This window comes from Simochromis diagramma, unplaced genomic scaffold (genome assembly GCF_900408965.1).
Source record: "Simochromis diagramma unplaced genomic scaffold, fSimDia1.1 OVJJ01000802.1, whole genome shotgun sequence".
Classification (NCBI taxonomy): domain Eukaryota; kingdom Metazoa; phylum Chordata; class Actinopteri; order Cichliformes; family Cichlidae; genus Simochromis; species Simochromis diagramma.
Window position 1 is genome coordinate 17,097,397 of NW_024387492.1, and position 20,230 is coordinate 17,117,626.

Here is a 20,230-nt window from a genome sequence, read left to right on the forward strand (position 1 = left end):
TTTACAAAGAAATTCTCTATAATATTCTACAATATTACAAAAGGCTTGAGCCACCTCCTGTTTCAAAATAATTTACACCCAAAGATGCATACATTTTTAAAAGGGGTCTTTAAAAGTAGTTCTCTGGGTTTTCTGAAGATCTTTTAAAGTTTTCTTTGGACATTGGCTGCTTTTTCGCTCATTTTCAGTCCAGTCCTCGTTGATGATTTTCAAAGGAATATTTTTGTTATTTCTTTACCTGTGAATTCAAGCATAAAAAGGTACCCAACTCAATTCAATTCAATTTTATTTATATAGCACCACATCACAACAACCAAGGGATGAATACTTTGTGTCTATACATAACAAACAACTTAGCAAATAACCAGTTTTAAATTGTATTGCACTTTGTTACTAGAAGGTTGTTACAAAAAAAAGTGTGTTCCAATGCATTTCAAAGAATCTATGGAAAATGCCAAAGACAACATAGTTTGACAGGCATAAAACTGTATTTGTGCACCAACAAGTTGATTCCCATAAAAAGCTATTAGCAAAATCCTGAAAATATACCTCAGCATGGTGTTCATTGTGTCCTTAAAAAATGTGAGAAAACAGGGCAAGTGGAGGACAAAAAGAAGGGGAAAACAGCAACATTTTTAGATGCATCTAGCCCTTTGGTTGATATATCTAATGTTCACCAAAGCCTCATTAAATACTCTCAGTGGATCGGTGACTGCCAAGAAGCCATAAGGAAGGACGACAGGAAGAAAAGTATGCCCAAGTATGCCAAAAATTGGAATAAAAATCAGTGGCAGCAACTCTTATGGAGTGATGAACCCATATTTGAACTATTTAGTTCAAATCACCATCAATGTGCGAGTGTGTGAGTGTCTACAGCCATCTGTAACATACAGCGTAGGTTCTGTCATGGTTCTGTGCTGTGGTGTTGGAGATCTTGACAAAATCTGATGGAACACATAAAAGTACCATCAGATTTTAATGCACCATGCAATACCATCAACATGACAGTAATCCCAATTGCCAATGCAATAAAAGTATACCTGGATAGAAATACACAGAGTGAAGCAGCATCAGTCATGGACTGACCTCCCTGGACTCCAGACAGCAACATTAATGAAGCCGTGTGGGATCACGTCGACAGAGAGCAGAACAAAAGGCAGCCAACATCCAAATAAGTCCTTTAAGAAGCTTGGGAGACTATTTAAGAACTATTTCTAAAGACTCCTTTAAAAAAATCACAAGAAAGCTTACCTAAGAGAGTTCAGGCTGAGTTGAAGAATAAAGGTGGTCCATACCAAGTATTGACTTTCAGCTCGTTAGAATTTTACAAACTCTGTTTTGCCTTATTGTATGTTTGCACGTTTCAATAAATTGCTGCACGTAGTTCCCATTTTACTAACAAAATATAAGACATGAAGGTGACCCAAGACTTTTGCACAGTACTGTATCTCCAAGAAAATAGCACTGCATAATACAGCTATAAGTACACAACATTTCTAAGTTAATATTATGGTAATCCTAGTTAATACTAATAAAATCTAAAACTTTTTTCCAAGTGTAGTCATCTTAAAGACATAACATACAACTCCTATAATGGTACATTAGCATAGGATCATTTTTTATTTTATCTTCATTGCATAAATTCATTTCTGCATCATTCCTTTTGAACTATAAAGAGACAATTATTAACGTCTCTGTGGACTATTCCTCTAACCTCATTCACTGTTTGTGGCCAGAAAACAATTAAATGATGAGAAGTTTAATCGCTCGTACTTTTAAGCATCATACTCAGTTATTCATCATATTTATTATGCCAATTTTCCCCAAGCAACAATAGCCTAATGTAATTATGTAAATGCACGAGTGTTCATATGATTTGGTACTATGGCACAAAGCGTGCAGTGTCCTATAAAATGATTCCAATGATTCCAAAGGTTGAAAGAAACATCTTCACAGAGGTGCAAACTTGCAGCACAGCTAAACAACAGGCCAGACAGGTGGAAGCAAACAAACCATCCTCCTGTCTGAAAGCTCAGAGGAAGTCAAAATTAAACAAACGCCACTGATTTTTAGTTGCCTGTAAAAGTGGGGAGCACATAAAGCAGTATTAGTGTGGCATTTGTGTAATGTATGCTGATACATCGTGTGTCAAAGCCCTGCAGGATAACAACCACAACTATGCCTCCAGACTTCCAGACTGTCAGGACATCTGTTACTGCTGACAGTCATATGTCCTGCCATGTGTGTGTTTGTATACACATGTAAGTGTGTGTGTGTGTGTGTGTGTGTGTGTGTGTGTGTGTGTGTGTGTGTGTGTGTGTGTGTGTGTGTGTGTGTGTGTGCATGAGAGAGAGAGAGAAAGAGAGAGAGAGAGAGATGGGTAGATCTTTGGCAGCAAGGCCTTGCAGAGAAAACAGGAACAGCCGCGCTCCTTCAACATTCATGTCTGGTATCCTCAGTGTCATTTTTTCCCTTAATTATTATTATTATTATTATTATTATTATTATTATTATTATCCTTATTATTGTTTTTATTTATTGCATTAAGAATCAAATCAGCTCAAATGTGGCAACAATGTCAGAGAAAACACACATACATGTACCAGGACAGTACACTGACATATATAGACAACTTCATGAGCTCATCATTTGAACTGGATTTAAGAACTGCAGCTAAACCAAAGTCATATTTTACAACAGCTATCAACAGATATGTGTATGCATATTACAAGACAATACTGTATAAAAGCCTTGAGTTGACATTAGCCAAATTAACTCAGCCCATCTTTTCATCTTTAAAATAATTCTCCTTTGCAGTCATAACCTTATCTTAGGAAGAAATCCAGCATTCCATGAAAGGTCTTTTGAATTACAAAAAGTGCATGTATGGTGTAATGGCACTAGGGGGAGCAATTTACACACACTTGGGCAAATTCTCTTGGGTTACAGCATGGGACTGCTATAATTGAACTTGGCTTCAAATATTATTTTTGTTTACTATGGATTTAATAAGGAATTCTGTGCAAATGTTACAAAAAACAGTGTGTCGCTCAGCTGGTGGATTTCACACTGACTGGTTCAGACTGGAGACAAATGGAAGGGTAAAATACAGGGAGACAAATGGTATCAAATTCAAATCTATCAAGGCAGGGAATTATGAATTCATAGCATATCACCAAAGTGCACAAATAAGCCTTAAACCTGGGTAAACCAGAATCACCCGTCTTGTGCTGTCCACACTCTGCAAGTGTTTGCTTTGACAGAAAAAGTGAATAATTTTCTGTCCTACCCTTTTTGCTTTCATCACATCACATGATGCTGTGCAAGAGGATGAGAAAATAACTCATAATCACAGTTTATCATCATGCCCAATATTCATTTAGTGCCACAAAGAAACTGCTTTCACAACTCGAATCAACAAGTTTTCCGGTGTGAGATCTTTAATAGTGACACATAAACACCATAAAACAGATTTGTCGGGATGGTGATGTGATTCATAATGTGTTAGTTAATGTCAGTCATGATGATAATATAATTTTGAAGTACCTAATGGAAAATTGTATCCATACTGAGCATGCCTCATATTAAAGCTGATCTGTCCCTTTTACTATGCAGTATCTGATCTTGTTACAGGCAGCAATGTGCCCAGATTGGGTCGATATAAAGCACACCTGTAACTACACATCACACCGGCTGAGCAGGAACTTAATCGTATATTTCTATCATACTCGTGGATGTGTAATTATTCCAAAGATTTTTGTTCCTTTATTTTTTCCTCACTGTTTGTCAGAACCCATCTTTTTCCCTAAAAGGCAATGGTATGGGAACTTGTGAGTATATGGTGTCACATCATACCCAAATTTAAATAGCAGTGCAATAAATGACCACATCTGAAAATTTTTGAGGTGTTGTTTAAACCCTGCTCTGTTGTCCTGTGGGTGATGTGGTTTAGTCGTTAACACTCACAACAAGAAGGTTTCTGGTTCATATCAGTGCAGAGTTTGCATGTTCTCCAAGTCACTAAGTGGATTTCCCACAGTCCAAAGACTTGCATGTTAATTGGTTAATTGGTGATTCGAAGCAGTTAAATTTCACAGAACAGGGCTCTGTATTAATGTAGTAGTAAATGTGGCTTGTAGTTTAAATTTTTTTAAAGCAGTTAGTAAAACTAAAACATGGCAGCCCATTTCTGTGAGAATGTGTAAAAATCCCTCTTGCTTTGGTGCAGATTTTAGCCTTATACTGTAGTCATGTTGCTGGGTCTGTTTATTTGTGACCTGCAAAGACAACTTTCTATAGCACAGTATAAACACTCCAATGCAAGCAACTGTACAGAGGGAACAGCTCAAATAGATGAGTGAAGGAAACCAAATGCAAGGCACAAGAGCTCACTGATCAACCAGTTTTATGTTGGTGAAAATGACATAAATCTTACATATCCAACAACAAAAAAATATCAACCCATCAACTCATTGGGGATTTCTTTTTTCTGAGGAAACATCATCATATTTTTGGAAGGATGGTGTTCATGCCTCCAATGGGGCTCAGAAGGAAACATTGGAAAATGTATTCCTAGAGCCATGAAACTCCTCAGGAAGACTGCAGTTTTTGGGTTTTTTTGTTCATTTGTTTGTTTGTTTGTTTCGTATAGCATCATAATGTAAAAAAATTTTAACACACAGTAAAAGACATAAACATATGGATTTTATGGGTATGTTTTATGTAAAGCAATATTACGAAATAGATGCAAAATAAATGTTGAGAAAAAAAATTAAACTTTATGACATTGTCACATGTGTATGTAGAAATCTACTAAGTATCCCATTAGTGCTCCATTAGATAACGACCTAATTAATCATTTTTATTTATTTAATTTCGTTGTTTTTTTTTTAATCACACATGATTACAAACATTTACAGTGAAAGAGATGAAAGTCAAGGTACAAAAAAAATCTAACAATGCATAAGAGTTGCATAAGTGTCCAACAAGTAAACAATCTATATGTGGTTCAGTGCTGTGTACGAAGATAGACACCACACTCGTGTATTAAAGTTACCTGCTGATTTTAACCCGCCCTATTATTATTATTATTATTAGTATTATTATTATTATTATTATTATTATTATTATATAATGTTACAGCAGTGGAGTCCATACAGGGGTTCCCCATTCACAAAGCCTGTCTGAAGGTACGGAAGGCGGAGGGAGGGAGGGAGAGGGAGAGAGAGAGAGCGAGAGGGAGAGAGAGAGAGAGAGTTGAGGCATCCCTTCTTCACTTGGCTGCATTCGGTTTACCGACACCGGAGAAGCGACCATGCTGTGGAAACTAGTTGAGAATGTCAAGTATGAAGATATTTATGAGGTAACGTTACCGTCCAGCTGTTTGTGACTCGGGGGAAATAGACTAAATGAAGTTATTAGACATGCTTTTGGAGTTCATTTGGTGGATGCTGTAGAGTGAAGTGTTTTCCACGAGGCTTTAAGGCCTCGTATTTATGTTGCGATGACTGTGAATATGAATTGGAGAACCATTTGGCACATGACAGATTTATTCAGGCATAAAACGGATTAATTTGTGCTGAAATGTTTTCAAGTGCTCACATTATTTTAAGCTGTGCTTGTCGCTGTGGTGCAGTGTTCAGTTTTGGGTACATAAGATATGTGACACTGCCTACATGAGGGCTGTAATCAGTCAGATTTTACTTTGGGCTTTGGGGTAAATTAATATTTAAAGCAATCTAAATATCTTTTTTTAACATAATAAAAAAAAATAATAAGGTGCAAGGACTATAAGTTCATTCCCAGGACCTCAACGTGACCCAGTAACTAATGAAAAGCTCATTTTGACATTTTTAAATTACAGCGAAAGACAAATAAGGTGGAGAACCGCTGTGTCAGAGCAGGGTGATGATGTGTAGCCTATGGAGTATGTAAATGACTTGGCTTTGATCCCAGAACAATCATTTAAAAAAAACGGTGAGGGGAAAGGAGAAAGAAAAAGTGAGAAATACGACGCGCGCGGGGGCGAAAACGCTGCCCCGGCTCGCGCTGAATGGGCTCGAGCACAAAGCAGACGAAGAAAGGGTATAGCTCGCGAGGCCCCTCGGCTGAGCCCGGTGGGAAGCCCTTGTCTCGTGCCACACATGGTTTTTCTCCCACGGCGCGAGGGAGGGGAGGCTATAATGTTGTTAAACAAGTCACCCAAGAGGGCAAAGAGGAGAGGCTGAACGGTCTACAATGCAAAGTTTAATCGCTGCTTCTGAGTTCACACGAGCCCCTCACGCGTCCTGCCTTGTCTCGGGTGTGCGTTTGTTTTCGGTTGGCAGCTGCAATATGACTTGAGCTGCCTTAAAATTTCAAGAGTGTGAGTGTGGTGGGGTGAAGTTGGGGTGAAAAGTCAGAGTAAAATCTGAAAGTGGCTAATGCGCTCTTTTGCAGTTACTGTGGGTTTGTGCGTCAGCTCAAAGTTCTTTTCTCTCTTTTTGTTTTGCTTTAATGGATGCATTTCCGCTTTGTTTGGCGTTGACTAACCCGGCTGGAAGAGAACTTGAAAACCTGGTGTTAATCGTCTCATAGTCGACCCAACAAGGCCTGTTTTTATTGCCATATTGTCTTCTATTGGTTTCTTTAACGTAAAAAGTATGTTTGCACAGAAATTATTTGCGCAAAAGTGTCTCCACTGGCAAGAAAGTGCGCTTTATTGCGTCAGCTTTTATATATAAAGGGGCCCCAGAGCGGTATTTTATGTGACAGAGGATTCCTCACGGGTCTGGATACCCTGTTCGTTTTCTCCTGCGAGAGAGAGTCCTCTTTCAATCTCCTGCTGTTCGCGCGTCGTTTCGGCTCTCCACGGAATTTCAACGTCACTCACGGTTGCGCGAAAGGCTTCACGCTCCATGTGTCGCCAGTCCCCTGCCTCGCGCACATTAATATTCCTGTAAGTCTCAGTCATGAATAACAATTACACCGTATACCGGGGGTAGAGGAGGGAGCTCGGTGCTCACACTCAGAGCGGTGGCAGCTCCGGGCGGAGGAAGGTTCTGTATGGTGTTGTAGATCGGGCCGTGCCTGCAGATACTCTTCACTCTTACCTGGGATGATTTTGGCTGTATCGGCCCTACACGCTCCGTCCTACACCGCTATTCTACCGTGAACCCGCTTGTGATACACCGGCAGAAGGTTTACAGATGTTAGTTCATCCTTACTCCACCGCGGTGAGTTTTCTTCAGAGTATTTCAGAATTCGTTTACGCAAACGGTAAACCCCGTAGATATGGCTGGCAGGTTTTTAGTTGTGAGACAGTTTAATTTAGGCTGTGACATTTTTTTCCTCCAGGCTCTTATGTGTTTTTGTTCAGGAGTTTCAGTGCCAGTTAGGCTTCTTTGGCTACATCACCAGAGGCAATTTGCAAAATGATCTTGGGCCTTCGTTTCTTTAAATTGTACTTCCAGTTCTACAACTGGTTCAATTTTTTCTGTTCTTTTCTGCATCCTGTTCAAGGACCGGCATGACGGTGTCTCGAGCCACAGCTCGCGGCTGTCCCAGCTGGGTTCAGTGTCGCATGCGGGACCCTACTCCAGCGCGCCACCGCTGTCTCACGCGCCTTCCTCGGACTTCCAGCCGCCGTACTTTCCTCCGCCGTACCAGCCGCTCGCTCACTACCAGAGCCAGGATCCGTACTCCCACGTCAGCGACCCATACTCCCTGAACTCCCTGCACCAGAGCCAACAGGGAGCATGGGGAACCCGTCAGCGGCAAGACCCCACGGGGGACCGGATGGAGAGCTCCGCTCTGCTGGCGCAGCCTCGGGCCTCGCTGCCCCAGCTATCCGGGTTGGACCCACGGCGGGACTACGGAGGTGTAAGACGGCCTGATGTGCTTCTTCACTCCGCTCACCCCGGACTGGAGCCTGGTATGGGAGACGGACTGCTACACGGGCTGCACGGTATGGAGGATATTCCGGTAAGTTAAAGGCACAGCTGAGATTTGCAGAGATTGAATGCACATATAACATAATTTCAGATTTTCCTGCTCCAATTATGTCATATAATTTTAAGAAATCATATTTAAGAACAGGCAGACAATGGCAAATCCTCAGACTTGAACCATCGAGGAGAAAATTCGCCCTACTTTTATTCACAATTTATTGAATAGTTCATAGTTTGTAGATATAAACAACGTACATTATAACGGTGAATTTCCCCATTTCCCCTGACAACAAAAACACTTCAATTGAACTAAAACAGACACATTTACAACACCCAAAAATAAGCAATAAATAAAATGGAAACCAATTTTCACTGGAAGAAAAGAAAGGATATATGTTGACAGTTGTCTTGTTCATTGTCTACGCATGACTCTCGTGCCTTTAGAGTTAAGGTCAGTGAACTTGGGGCAGCTCCCTCAGGGCTGGATGCTCACAGCAGCTGTAGCCAAACGGAAATGGCTCAAAGCTTAAAAAAAGAAAAGAAAAAAAAGACTTGAGATACCCAAGAAAGACTTTTTTAAAAAAACAAAAAAAAAAACAAAAGAGAAACATGTGTTTGCAAATAATGCATCATAAATCTGGCTTTAGGCAGTAAATTAAATGTTCCTCGCGGTTTATTTAAAATTTCATTTTAACATAGTTTAACACGTTAGACATAGTTTTCAAAGACGATAACAAATTACGCAGATTAAATGACATTAAATTATAACAAAGTAAAGAATATTTTTTACTTTCGTTTTTAACGCAATATGTATTATTATTATTATTATTATTATTATTATTATTATTATTGCTTGCTGTTTATGTCCTTTCTTAGAGTCTTGCTTTGCTGCTAAAACGCTATAAATTCACAGAGCGAGATACTAAAGACTTAGTGAAATAGGCTTATTGTAAAGCTGTGTAGGATTTTCATTTTCTACTCGTTTCCCCCCTCAGGGCACAGCCATCACGAATTGTTTGCCATTTAACCTCCACAATAGATTCTCATTTCGGGCTTTCCGTGTTTGTGTTTTGCATTTATTAACCCCCATATAAATTTGTTTTTGCATATTTGTTTCTTTGTATTTGGCTGTGGCGCATTCGTGACAACACCCGGTCTATTTAACAATTTATTTGGCAAGATGATGAATGACACTGATGAATGATGGGGGTTTGAATGTGTGGGAATAGCTGCTTCTAACCACGTCGTGATGAATGAAAGCACTGCATTATGAGCTAGATTGGACCGATGTCTGAAAACAAATAGCTCAAACGTGTATTCCGCCCCCTCCTTTTGAAACCTAACATGAATCTTTTTTCTTTTTTGTTTTTGCTGGACTGTGTGATTGAGGCTTGTCAGGTAAATCACTGGTTAACTTTGTGTACAACAGGGTTGAATGTTTTGCATTTATCTCCTCTCTTTTTTAAACAGACCGCTGATGACACCAACGGGACGAGCATCCTGGATCAATCAGTGATAAAGAAAGGTAGAAACACACATTCTCTCTTTAATACAAAGACATACATCTCTGTTCTCTGGGCAATGTGGCCTTACTTTAAAAAAAAAAATATATATATATATAGTAATAATTGAAGAATATCACAGGTGGAAAGAGGAAATACGCGCGCTCTATTCTCAAGACAATTTATTTGGGTTTCTTCACTCCTGGGATATTTGGATAGGTTCTTATGAATTATAGTGATTTATTGTATGGATATGTGTGTAACCTCCGGCCCAGTCCCTCGGGAAATGTCATGATCAGTATGGTTGTGACCTTAACTGGAAAAGGCGTTCTCGCCGAGTCTATTCATGGAGTTTCTCGTATTTTGGGGGCCGGGATGAGGAGTCTGAAGCCGAGGTAACGACCCTGGTATATTGACTATCAGGCAGTGTGTCGCTGACAGGCTGCCACGCTGCCGCTCTGATGATGTGCGGTGATTTAGTTACGGGATGTTGAGTGACTGAGCTCCCCGCGGGGCATTTAAGCCGCTGATGTAATAAATGGCATCGCTCACGGAGATCTCGTGAGCTCGTTTAGAGCTAATCTGCGGCATTATCCCCCGTGGAGCCATCAAAACCCCCTCGCACTGGCCCTTATATGCGCGCATCCACGAGGCAGGCTGGCTGGCGGTTTCCCCTTTACTTCACGACATTAACAAGAGCATTAGCGCGCGGGATGAAGAAGCATCCAGTGCTGCTGGTGGGTGTTAAACCGGCCGTGGAGAAAAGACAGGGAGGTGGTTAATGCGATTTGAGAACGTGAGCCAATCAACAATCGATAACGCTGTAATGAGAATGTCGCGCGACATTAAATAACAGCAAATGCCCGGCACGTGGGCGCTTCATTAGGCCAGGGCCGCCCCCTGCGCGCGTGGTCTCACTGAGCAAAGTTTGGCACAGAGGAGTGATGTAAAGATTTCAAACTTGTGCCCCCTGAATGTGAAAGCATGTTATGTAAGAAATCCACTCTAACCTTCCTCTTTCAGTCCCCATGCCACCCAAGAACGTGGGCTCCCTGATGCTCGGTAAGGACGGGCTGATCGGAGGAGTGACCGTGAACATAAACGAGGTGTTCTGCTCGGTACCAGGCCGCCTGTCGCTGCTCAGCTCCACTTCAAAGTATAAAGTGACCGTAGGTGAAGTGCAGAGGAGACTGTCCCCGCCCGAGTGCCTCAACGCCTCCTTGTTGGGGGGCGTGTTGAGAAGGTACGGATGTAGCCTTAAAGCATGTTGACGCACAACGTGGAGTTCAGGAATAACCTCTAGAAACTATGAGGAAAAAACTTGTGTGCATTTAATTTGCAGGAGCAGTTATTAATGAGACTATGAGAAGCATGAAAAGCTATGCCATATAGATTTTTTTTAACATTAACTGGTAGACGAGATGAAGCTAAATAAATGTTGTCCAGAGCACATATTAATATATTGTTTGTTAATTTGGAGCGATTTATGACATTTCGCCAACATGTGTGCGCCGTAACTTTTACTTTAAATACAGTTCATATGCTTTCCTCCTTTTTTCTGCAGAGCAAAGTCTAAAAACGGTGGGAAATGCCTGAGAGAAAAGCTGGAGAAGATTGGACTGAATCTACCTGCTGGGAGACGCAAAGCTGCCAATGTCACACTACTAACATCTCTCGTGGAAGGTGACCGACTCATTTTTTGGTGATAAAAGCCAAATCTTTATTTTAATTTTATTTTTTTATTATTGTTTTCAAGAGTTTCAGGATTCCCCTTCTGCTTTCCCCTTACACCGCCACAACTCCCTGTAACTGGATTTCTGGCTATGAGCACAACTCAATATAGTGTCATTTATCAAAAAATATATAAGAAAAAAATAACTTTTTTTTAAAAGTTTCTATCATGTGAAAACTCGAGAAAAAATATATGAATTGCAAAAAATCTGGGATTATAAAAGTCATGGGTGAAAATGCGCCTTTATTCATAAAATGTCTGTTAAAATGTAGCCAGGGAAATATTCATTGCCGATAGATGTGTTTGAGGCTGCTAAATTAACGGATTAAAGACTGGAGGTTGGGCCCATGCCTTTGGCTACACCAACATATAGACCGAGTGCCTGTGTCTTACTAAAAACAGGTAACGTGAATTTACTTTTTAAAGAAAGTATTTCTTTTGAGTGATGACGACTTACTTTTAAATGTATAAACTGCACGACTGTTTTATCCGTGCCTGTACAGTATAACCCAAAATAAAGTGGATCATTTTGAATATTAATCAGCAAGTAAAAGGTACTAATGTTTAATCTACATGATAAAAATAAAAAATAAATAACTTAAAACACTTTAAGTGTTTTTGAGTCAGCTGAGAGGACAGCTGTGGGAGGGTTCTGCCTAAAAAGATACGGCTTTTTGTCAGTGACGTTAATGAGTTAAAAAAATGATCATAAGGATAATTAAATGACACCTGACAATACTCATACTTTTTTTGAAGCCAGTATCTCGTGAACCGAAAGATCTTGTTCGTTTGTATTTATACTTATATTTACAGTTGCAATATATAACACAGCTAATACCTTCCCCCACAGGTGAAGCGGTCCACCTGGCTCGGGATTTCGGTTACATCTGCGAGACGGAGTTTCCCACCAAAGCCGTGAGCGAGTACCTCAACCGCCAGCACGCGGACCCCAACGAGCTGCACACGCGGAAAAACATGCTGCTGGCGACAAAGTGAGTTTGATGGAGCGTTTGATTAGATTCTGTTCTCTCATAGCCTTTATGGGTGTTTTCTCTCATACGGGATATAGACTGTCTGCACTGAATCATATAGAAGTGGATGGAGGATGATGATGGGATTGAAGTGCGAGAACGTAATGCTGAATTATAATTCAAATGACTTTTTTAGTATTAGGACACGTTCAGACACAGCAGGACATTGTTGAAAGTAAGGTGTCAGAAAGACTTGGCCCTAAACCACCTTGCAATACTTCAAGTCAGCAAAGAAACAAGGAGTAAAAATCCAACAAACAACAAAAGAGCAACAAGAGAAAGAAAGTTAAATGTTTGGGTTTTTTAAAAGTCCAATATGTCTCAGATGCTTCTAATTCAGACTTCTTGTTGCAATTTAAATGTTTCAGATTTTTCTCATTAGACAAGGTTTACACATTATTACTGCCTTTTGGTAGCATTTCTGTTGTCCTTGTGTTTTGTTGTCCATTGAAATTGCATAACATTTACACATGCATTCTGAATAGCACAGGGTAATCACTTTCTGCAAATAGGTACATTTAGGGAGAATTAAATTATTATGAAATTAAGGCCAGTCTCATTTCCTGAGGTCTTTATGGTCCATTTTAAGAAACCCAGAGGGTGTGAACCCCTGCTATACTCTGTGCCTTATCCTATAGTCCACTCTGCCTTAGTGGCATTTGGAGAGGAAATTGTGATATTTTTTTAATGAAACCCACTGAACTATATCTAACTTGTATTTAAATGGCTGACTGGGGAAAAAAACTGCAATGCAGAAAAAACAGGGCAGTTAAAGTCAGGTCAAGTATTTGAGAAATGAGCTAAAATAAAGCCAAGAATCTAAACCAAAATTAACAAGACATCGGTTTTACCCTTTTTATCAGGACAAATTGTGCACACATTAGCTTCCTTACAAGCAGCTTTTTCACAGAATAATCTTGAGGTGAGGTGGGGCACTATTAACACAGCCTATAAACACAAACCCTGATGTTTCTATATCTGACCTCAGTTTCTGGTCTTAGAGATAATCTGTTTTATTTGCACTTTTGTAAAGTTACTTGTACTGATATATTTTTTATTAATAATTAGGAGATCCTGGAATTTAATTAAGGCTCTTCTGAGTGCACATGGGCAAGATAGTTTTTTTTTTTTCTAAATAAGTGTTGAAGATTTGAAATTAATTTATAAAAGTCCTCCACTCAGGAAGCTTATATTTTTAGCTTGCATAAGTGTTGTTGTCTGCTGGCCTGCATAAACCATCTGTCCGTCTATGTGTGTGTGAGTGTGTGTTTGTGTGGTGCTCAGTATGTACAATGTGTTTGGTGGTGGATGTCTGATGCTCAGATTGAAACCTGTTCCAATACTGTGCATCAGTGCTGCCTGTTAGAAATTCATTATTTAGCAGTGGAGTGTTTCAAGTCGTCAGAAAACAACAGCGAGAGCCTTGAGTGTAGCCCGGGGTGGCGGCTTCTCCTCTCTACTCCCCTAACCCCAGCTGGGCTCGGCCTGCACAGCCTGTCACTCATTTGCTGGAGCTCTGCCCTTAGGCCGCTTACAGGGTGTATGCGCACGGGCTGTGCAAGTATGAATCTGTGAAAGGGGGGAGGAAGAGGGAGAAGGAGGTCTCTTGAATTTAAAATGTGAGCCTAAAACCAGGGGATGATTTAACAAGGAGAACTAGGTGAATAGGTTATTTTATTTTACAGTTGCATTTGAAATCCAATGAAAAATTAAGATCCATGTTACTAACCACACATTCTTATATCTAAATATTAGTTATTCGTTTAGAAAACTCTTAATCGGATGATTTTTGCATTATTTTCACTGAAGGGGTATGCATTTTCTCCATTATGGAAATATGTAATATTTGAAATTACCCTTGTTTCTCTGGGTTCTGCTATATCACTGTATTTCACATCCTCATAGATCAGAATGACTGATCTTTGAGAATGATTGAATTACATACAATTCAATTGTACTGAATTGTATGTAAATTCAATACATGCTTTAAGTGTCAAAAGTAGTTAGGAAGAAAATGTTTATCTTCTCTACAAAAATAGGGAAATGGGAATGGTAAAATGCTTGTAATATACATAAAAACACAAACACCCATGCTAGAACTGAACTCGGGCTCTCCCTGTGTCCAGGTGCAGGTGTTAATCACAGACTGCTTTTATGTTCACGCTGTGTTCATGAGAGTTAAACAGAGTTAAACAAGGCAAAACTGAAAGAAAATATGTAAGGGTTCACGGGGGGAGCACTGGGGAAAAAAAGAAAGAGTTAAAAAAAATAAAGGTATAAGCATGATTTTTTTTCCCCTTAAGTCATAATACGGTTAATTTTTGTTCTGTTAAGTTTATTCATTGAACACAATCAAAAGGGAGTCGTCAGAGTGGTGGGTTTTTCTCTGTGAGGCCGTGAGGTCTTTAATATCTAACATTACTCTGTGACGTTTAGGTCATTCTGAGTGATGATAAGTAACCTTAGCCTTCATCCTCATACTATGGAAATATGTAAATTTAGCTTTTGAAAAATGTTCTCCGAGTCTAAACATTTAGTGACAAAAAAACAAAACAAAACAAAAACTGTAAATTTCAATTTAGAGGGATATGATTACGCAACACTAATGATGGCTACTATCAATTTGTTCTAAATAAATAATACTGAATGGAATTTTAAAAATACACACACACACACACACACACACACACACACACACACACACACACACACACACACACACACACACACACACACACACAATCATCTTCCTCTTCCAATGCGTTACATTTTAAAATAAGCTTCAATTTTTCAAATTATAAAATGAGCTGTTTTATGTATTCTTTCCTTTCTGGAAAGGTGGGTAGAGCTGTGCCGCCTTTAGGACCTGCTAAAGAATTTCATTAGTCTGGGTTTTGGAACTGTTCTGAATAATTTTGGGGGTCTTTTCCAAGTTCGCATCTATACAGTTTGCTTTGCATTATTTCAGCCGTCTACTAAACTGCTGAAAACTTAATGCAGCCTACTCGGCGCACAGTGCTCTATTCTGCAAGCAGTTTTAGTTTGAGTGGTATTGCTTTCATTTTAGGGAAGTCTAAAACTAACATTGCAGTTTAGCATTCATGCCTCCAACATTACTGTCTTTGAGCTGTGTTTCAACAGGGAAGTGGTTGTCCCACTTTTTTTTTGATGTGCCCCTTTCAAAAGCTGGAGGGGGGGATCACACTCTACACCCCACACTTTTAAAAATAAAAAATGATCCAACTTGAATTTTAGTTTGATAAAACACTGCACAATTGTGTCAGAAAACTCAACAATGAAATTAGTTTCATACCATTCCCCCCCCCCCCCCCCGGTCTTCCTCGCCCCACCTGCTGTGGTTTTATGACCCACAGTTTGAGAACCACAGCTACAGGGCATGATTTTCCAAAAATGTGAAAGTCAAACCAGCATGGAGATTTGAGTCAATTTGTTTCTTTTTGCAAACACTGAACTGTGAAATAGCAACATGTGATTCCAGCATATGAACTGATTGTATTCACTGCGGTTTCCAGAAGAGCTGGAGGAAAGTCTGCAATCAATGCAACAAAATTCCCTCACTGTCACTGAGAAAGCTCTCAGTCTGCTCTTGGGGGACATTTAGTTACATTTTGCAATTAGGCATGCCTGCACAATTTACATCTGGAATGGGACTCAGAAAGTCTTAAGTACTGTAGGATCAGGTAAAGTGTTAGTTACTTTATAAAGTTCTAGTGTTAAAAATGCCTACAAAGAATTTCAATAATCAAAATTCAAATCTAATTATGTGCAGCTAATGTTTTGGGGCCCCAAGGAAGTCTTGGGCTCTGAGGGATGTTCTTTATTGTGCCTGTGTGGTAATTTTCGAATATTGGCTTTTAGAGATTTTTAATATGATGTTGTCTGCTCTGCATTTTGTGTCAGCTTTGTCATTAATAACCTTCTTGAGGAAATCCTGAATAAATCATCAGTGTTTTGTTTTAATGACAGCAAACTGGCAATTATTTGTCACATATCAGCTTTCCAAAAACCCTTTTGGGGAAAGCCTAAGATGATGCAGAGCTCCCTCCTGACGTCTTGTTGTGTCTTCTCTCCTGCAGACAGCTGTGTAAGGAGTTCACAGACCTGCTGGCCCAGGACAGGACTCCCCTGGGCAACTCAAGGCCCACCCCCATCCTGGAGCCTGGCATCCAGAGCTGCCTCTCCCACTTCTCCTTAATCACGCATGGTTTTGGTTCGCCCGCCATCTGCGCTGCACTCACCGCCCTGCAGAACTACCTCACCGAGGCTCTCAAAGGACTCGACAAGATGTTTCTCAACAACCCTCCCAACAACCGGCACGGGGATGCTGGCAAGACCGGCGACAAAGAGGAGAAGCAGCGGAAATGAAGCAGGAGAAGGAGGGGAGTGATGATCGAGAGCTGAGAAGGAGGCAGACACACAGACAGAGGCGTTACACCGTTACTTCTAGCTTTACACCCCTGCGACTGACCTGCCACGCACGGGGCTGAGGTGGAGGAGGAAGGGGAAGGCTCGGCAGAGAGAAAAAGGCAGAGGAAGACACCCGTGGGCCAGTGTCAGAGAGCACAGAGGGATTTTTCATCTGTGTTACGTTCTTTTCATTCCCCTGAGGACATGGTGGTTACTGTGTTACATTCATTTCGCTCCCCCTGCCTGCATCCTGTGAGACTGAGATGCTGTGAGCAGCCAACAAACAACATTGTGTCTGTGTGCCTGAGTGAGTGTGTGCCTGTCTGTGTGTGTGTGTGTGTGTTTGTCTTCACACAGAAAAAGCATTGTGAGATTGGGTGATGAGCAATCTATATGTGAAACAGGGTTGTCTGGTTATTTAACACAAGAGGAGGGAGAGGAGGGGAGGTGTTAATTTATGTGTGTAAATATTTATTTATATTAATTTAAATGGATGGTTGTGTAAATAGGTGCGCCAGCTATTTTGGAGTAGGCCTATTAATCTGTGATTTGACCTTTGTGAGCCGTTTGGGGGACAGGACTCATCCAGTGTTTTTCTGTTCTTATAGAGCTGTTGTCATGGTGCTGATGATGGGTAGACATGCTTCTAATTGTCCAGTGATTTCATTTCTATCATATTGATAATAAACCATGTGTTTTATTATGCGAGGTGTGCAGCCTGCGCCTTTTCTCCAGAGAAATTCCAAAGCAGAGTCTCAGTAAAGGCTGGGGTTCAACTTGTATTCATTTGTGTCATGAAATATTGAAGAAGAGCAGCTTTCTGGAAGAAAATTCAACTTTCTGAATGACCGGAAGTGGATTGATGCCAGGATTTTAACACTGTTGTTCACTGTGTAATAAGTCAGATTCACAGGTCAGGCATCTTTGGGTGTAGGAAGAAAAAAAGACTGATATCCGCTAAATGGGGGCCAATGAAAACACAGAACCACTCAAATAAATGACTGGCTACACTGACAAATTGTATTCCAAATTTTAGAGATACATTAGCATCAAGTTTCTCCGTCTTCTTCCCTTCAGTTTTGTGTTTAGTGTTTTGTTCACTCTAAAAGGATAACACAACAAAACTCACTACCTTAGAGATTATCGATGGGTACTGATTTAGCTATGGGAAGTTTCGGACCTTATCTATAGCAAGAGATACGCGTGTCAATCATATTGAATACATTCCTTAAAAACAGTTGAATGGCACACGACTCTGCTAACATCTGTTTTTAACATTTTTTTTTACTATAGGATTAAACTGAAAATATAGAAATCTGGGCCAACAAAGGAGACAAAGGAACTTTACAATGCAATTCCCTCAAAAATTAGAGACAAATCAATTCCCAGCTTTCCCCATCTTCAGAGGAGAAATAAACACAACTTTTTACAAGAGCAAAACGCCAAAAGACCAGCATTATTGTTGCAGTTGTGAGGTAATTTAAGAGCTTCAAGTAGATTCCAGAACAGAAAAGCCCTTACTCTAGGGCCAAGATAAGCAGTTAAGGTTAAGGTGTGTTAGGCCCTAAAGGTCCCCAGACCACATTTCTGGTCAACTATATTTTCTCCCATTTAAATATTACGGATTTAAATTGCAAAGGGGTATGACACTACATGTATTTCTCTTAGTATCTTTATCTTTCTGCCAGGAATAAAACGAGAAAACTGCTGGACTTACGGATATTTAAAGGCGCAACTTTTGCAACTGCAAATAAAAAAAGTCAGCACATAAATTCAAAAAGAGGGATGGAGCCACTTTAATCCTAATTAACCAGGCATTAAAACGGCCTGTGAGTGCATAACTGCAAGTTAATTGTTTGCTGTTTGGTTATACCATCTGGAGTTGTAATGCTAATTGAGGAGGGCAGGTTTTATTTCTTTAATGAACTACATATACTCCCAGAAACTGCTGATTATTGATTGTTTTGTGGTCATGAATATTATATACCCTTAAAGTATCATTCTTATTATTATTATTCATGCTGTTATTGCTGTTTTATTATTCTATAAGTAATAGCCTTGCGAGGTTTAAAATGTCCATATATTGCAACAAGGTCTGAAAACACGCCCGCGCGCAAGCACATGCACGCACCATGATGGATACTGTCTTATTCCAGGGAGATAATTGGCTGTATTTTCCAGCCAGTGAGGCCCTTTTTTCAGAGAGAGGCTTCTCTCTCACACGCGCACATGGGGAACAGAATCGTGCCTCGCGGGCTCGCTTCTCTTCTGCGGTGGGGATCTACCGCCGGTGTGCTAATGACGAGTGAGCGCGAGACGCGCAGCGAAAAGCAGAAAGGGCCACAGAAAGAAAGCTAATGAGAAAAAGAGACAGTGGAAGGAAGAAAATAAGGCAAGAGAGAGGGAAGAGAGGGAGCCCGCGGGCTCACTGTGACCCGTAGAGTGGAACGCTGCGTGACGCAGGTGCAGAGTTCAGCACCCGCATGTCCGCGAGCGATTCCCGTTCAACAAAGGCAGGAAGCTGCTGAGCATCAGTGGCCACAAGAACTGCAGGTCCGCTGGAAAAACAAACAAACAAGCCAAAAACAACAAAACAACAAACGCGAGGAGAAACTTGGCTTTTAAACAAATTAGCTCAGACCGCACGATAAGTGTGACAGCGTCGATTTAAATAATAATTAAAGGCACTCGATATAAAATAGTTTAATTGAAATTTTAATGTCACCCTACATTGCACCGTTAATCAAAAACGATAGACTGTGTTTCGAATGATTCGCAGCAGATGGTTCACTGTATGTCCTACAGTTTTAAGGACCTATATCTGAAAACAAAAAGTATCGCTGAATTAATTTATAAGAAACAGGATTAAACACGATTGCACTGGACAAAGGTGTGCAGTAGGTGTGACAAGTGCAGCACTGGTGCTGAAAAAATAATCTAAACAGCATAAACACATGGCAATAAAGTAAAATGACATACAGAAGAAAACTGTGCACGAAATGTGACTGTTTTATAGTGATAATTAACCCTGGATTTCTCTCCTTAAAACATTACTTCAGGGTTTTCTTTTTCCATTGCCTAAAAAGTTGGTTCTGTATATGGGACCTTGCTTCTCTTGCTTTAGTTCAGCCTCTTCCTGTGGAGTTACTTTGCATTTTTCTTTTGTCATATTTTCTAAGGAGTTTCCTGCACACAAATCAAAGATTGGTGTTTAAAATTATTTTTTAAAAAGGCATAAAGAAACAGATCAAATGTGTAGAATACGCAAAGAGAACTGAGAAGCCGCCATTAATTAGAAATGTTTACAAGATTAATAGAGCTTGAGGTTAAGATTTATGTTTTGACATAACTGTGAGGATATAATTTTCAAAAAGTAATGGTATAGGATCAGTGCACTGTAAAAGTCTCAGAAAATAACAGTCATGTTTAAGCTGACACATAGCTGTACATGTGTCTAACTGCCATTTCTTAGAGATTTTTAATTCTTTCCCAACATTGTTTATAATGTTATTTCTTTTTAATTAGTTATCATAGATCTGTAACAGTTTAAAGACGTACTAAAAATCATCACCAGATAGATTTTGTAGTAGTTTATGAGGTTTGTGTAGT

At 40.0% G+C, this 20,230-nt stretch overlaps 1 protein-coding gene across 1 annotated transcript; it reads left to right on the top strand.

The window, feature by feature from the left end:
- Nucleotides 1-5,226: 5,226 nt before the first annotated feature.
- On the top strand, nt 5,227-18,848 carry tfap2b (transcription factor AP-2 beta). The gene is made up of 7 exons (XM_040017995.1): nt 5,227-5,362; nt 7,501-7,962; nt 9,399-9,453; nt 10,454-10,673; nt 10,995-11,113; nt 12,013-12,154; nt 16,291-18,848. The coding sequence occupies exons 1-7, from the start codon at nt 5,315-5,317 to the stop codon at nt 16,577-16,579; spliced, it is 1,335 nt and encodes a 444-aa protein (XP_039873929.1). The 5' UTR covers nt 5,227-5,314; the 3' UTR covers nt 16,580-18,848.
- Nucleotides 18,849-20,230: the final 1,382 nt, after the last annotated feature.

What these genes read in the sequence shown, in the direction of transcription:
- tfap2b (XM_040017995.1), top strand. Translation starts at nt 5,315, where the DNA reads ATGCTGTGGAAACTAGTTGAGAATGTCAAGTATGAAGATATTTATGAG. An exon ending in AGTATGAAGATATTTATGAG is followed by an intron (nt 5,363 to 7,500) that starts GTAACGTTACCG and finishes ATCCTGTTCAAG; the next exon opens with GACCGGCATGACGGTGTCTC. An exon ending in TCAATCAGTGATAAAGAAAG is followed by an intron (nt 9,454 to 10,453) that starts GTAGAAACACAC and finishes TTCCTCTTTCAG; the next exon opens with TCCCCATGCCACCCAAGAAC.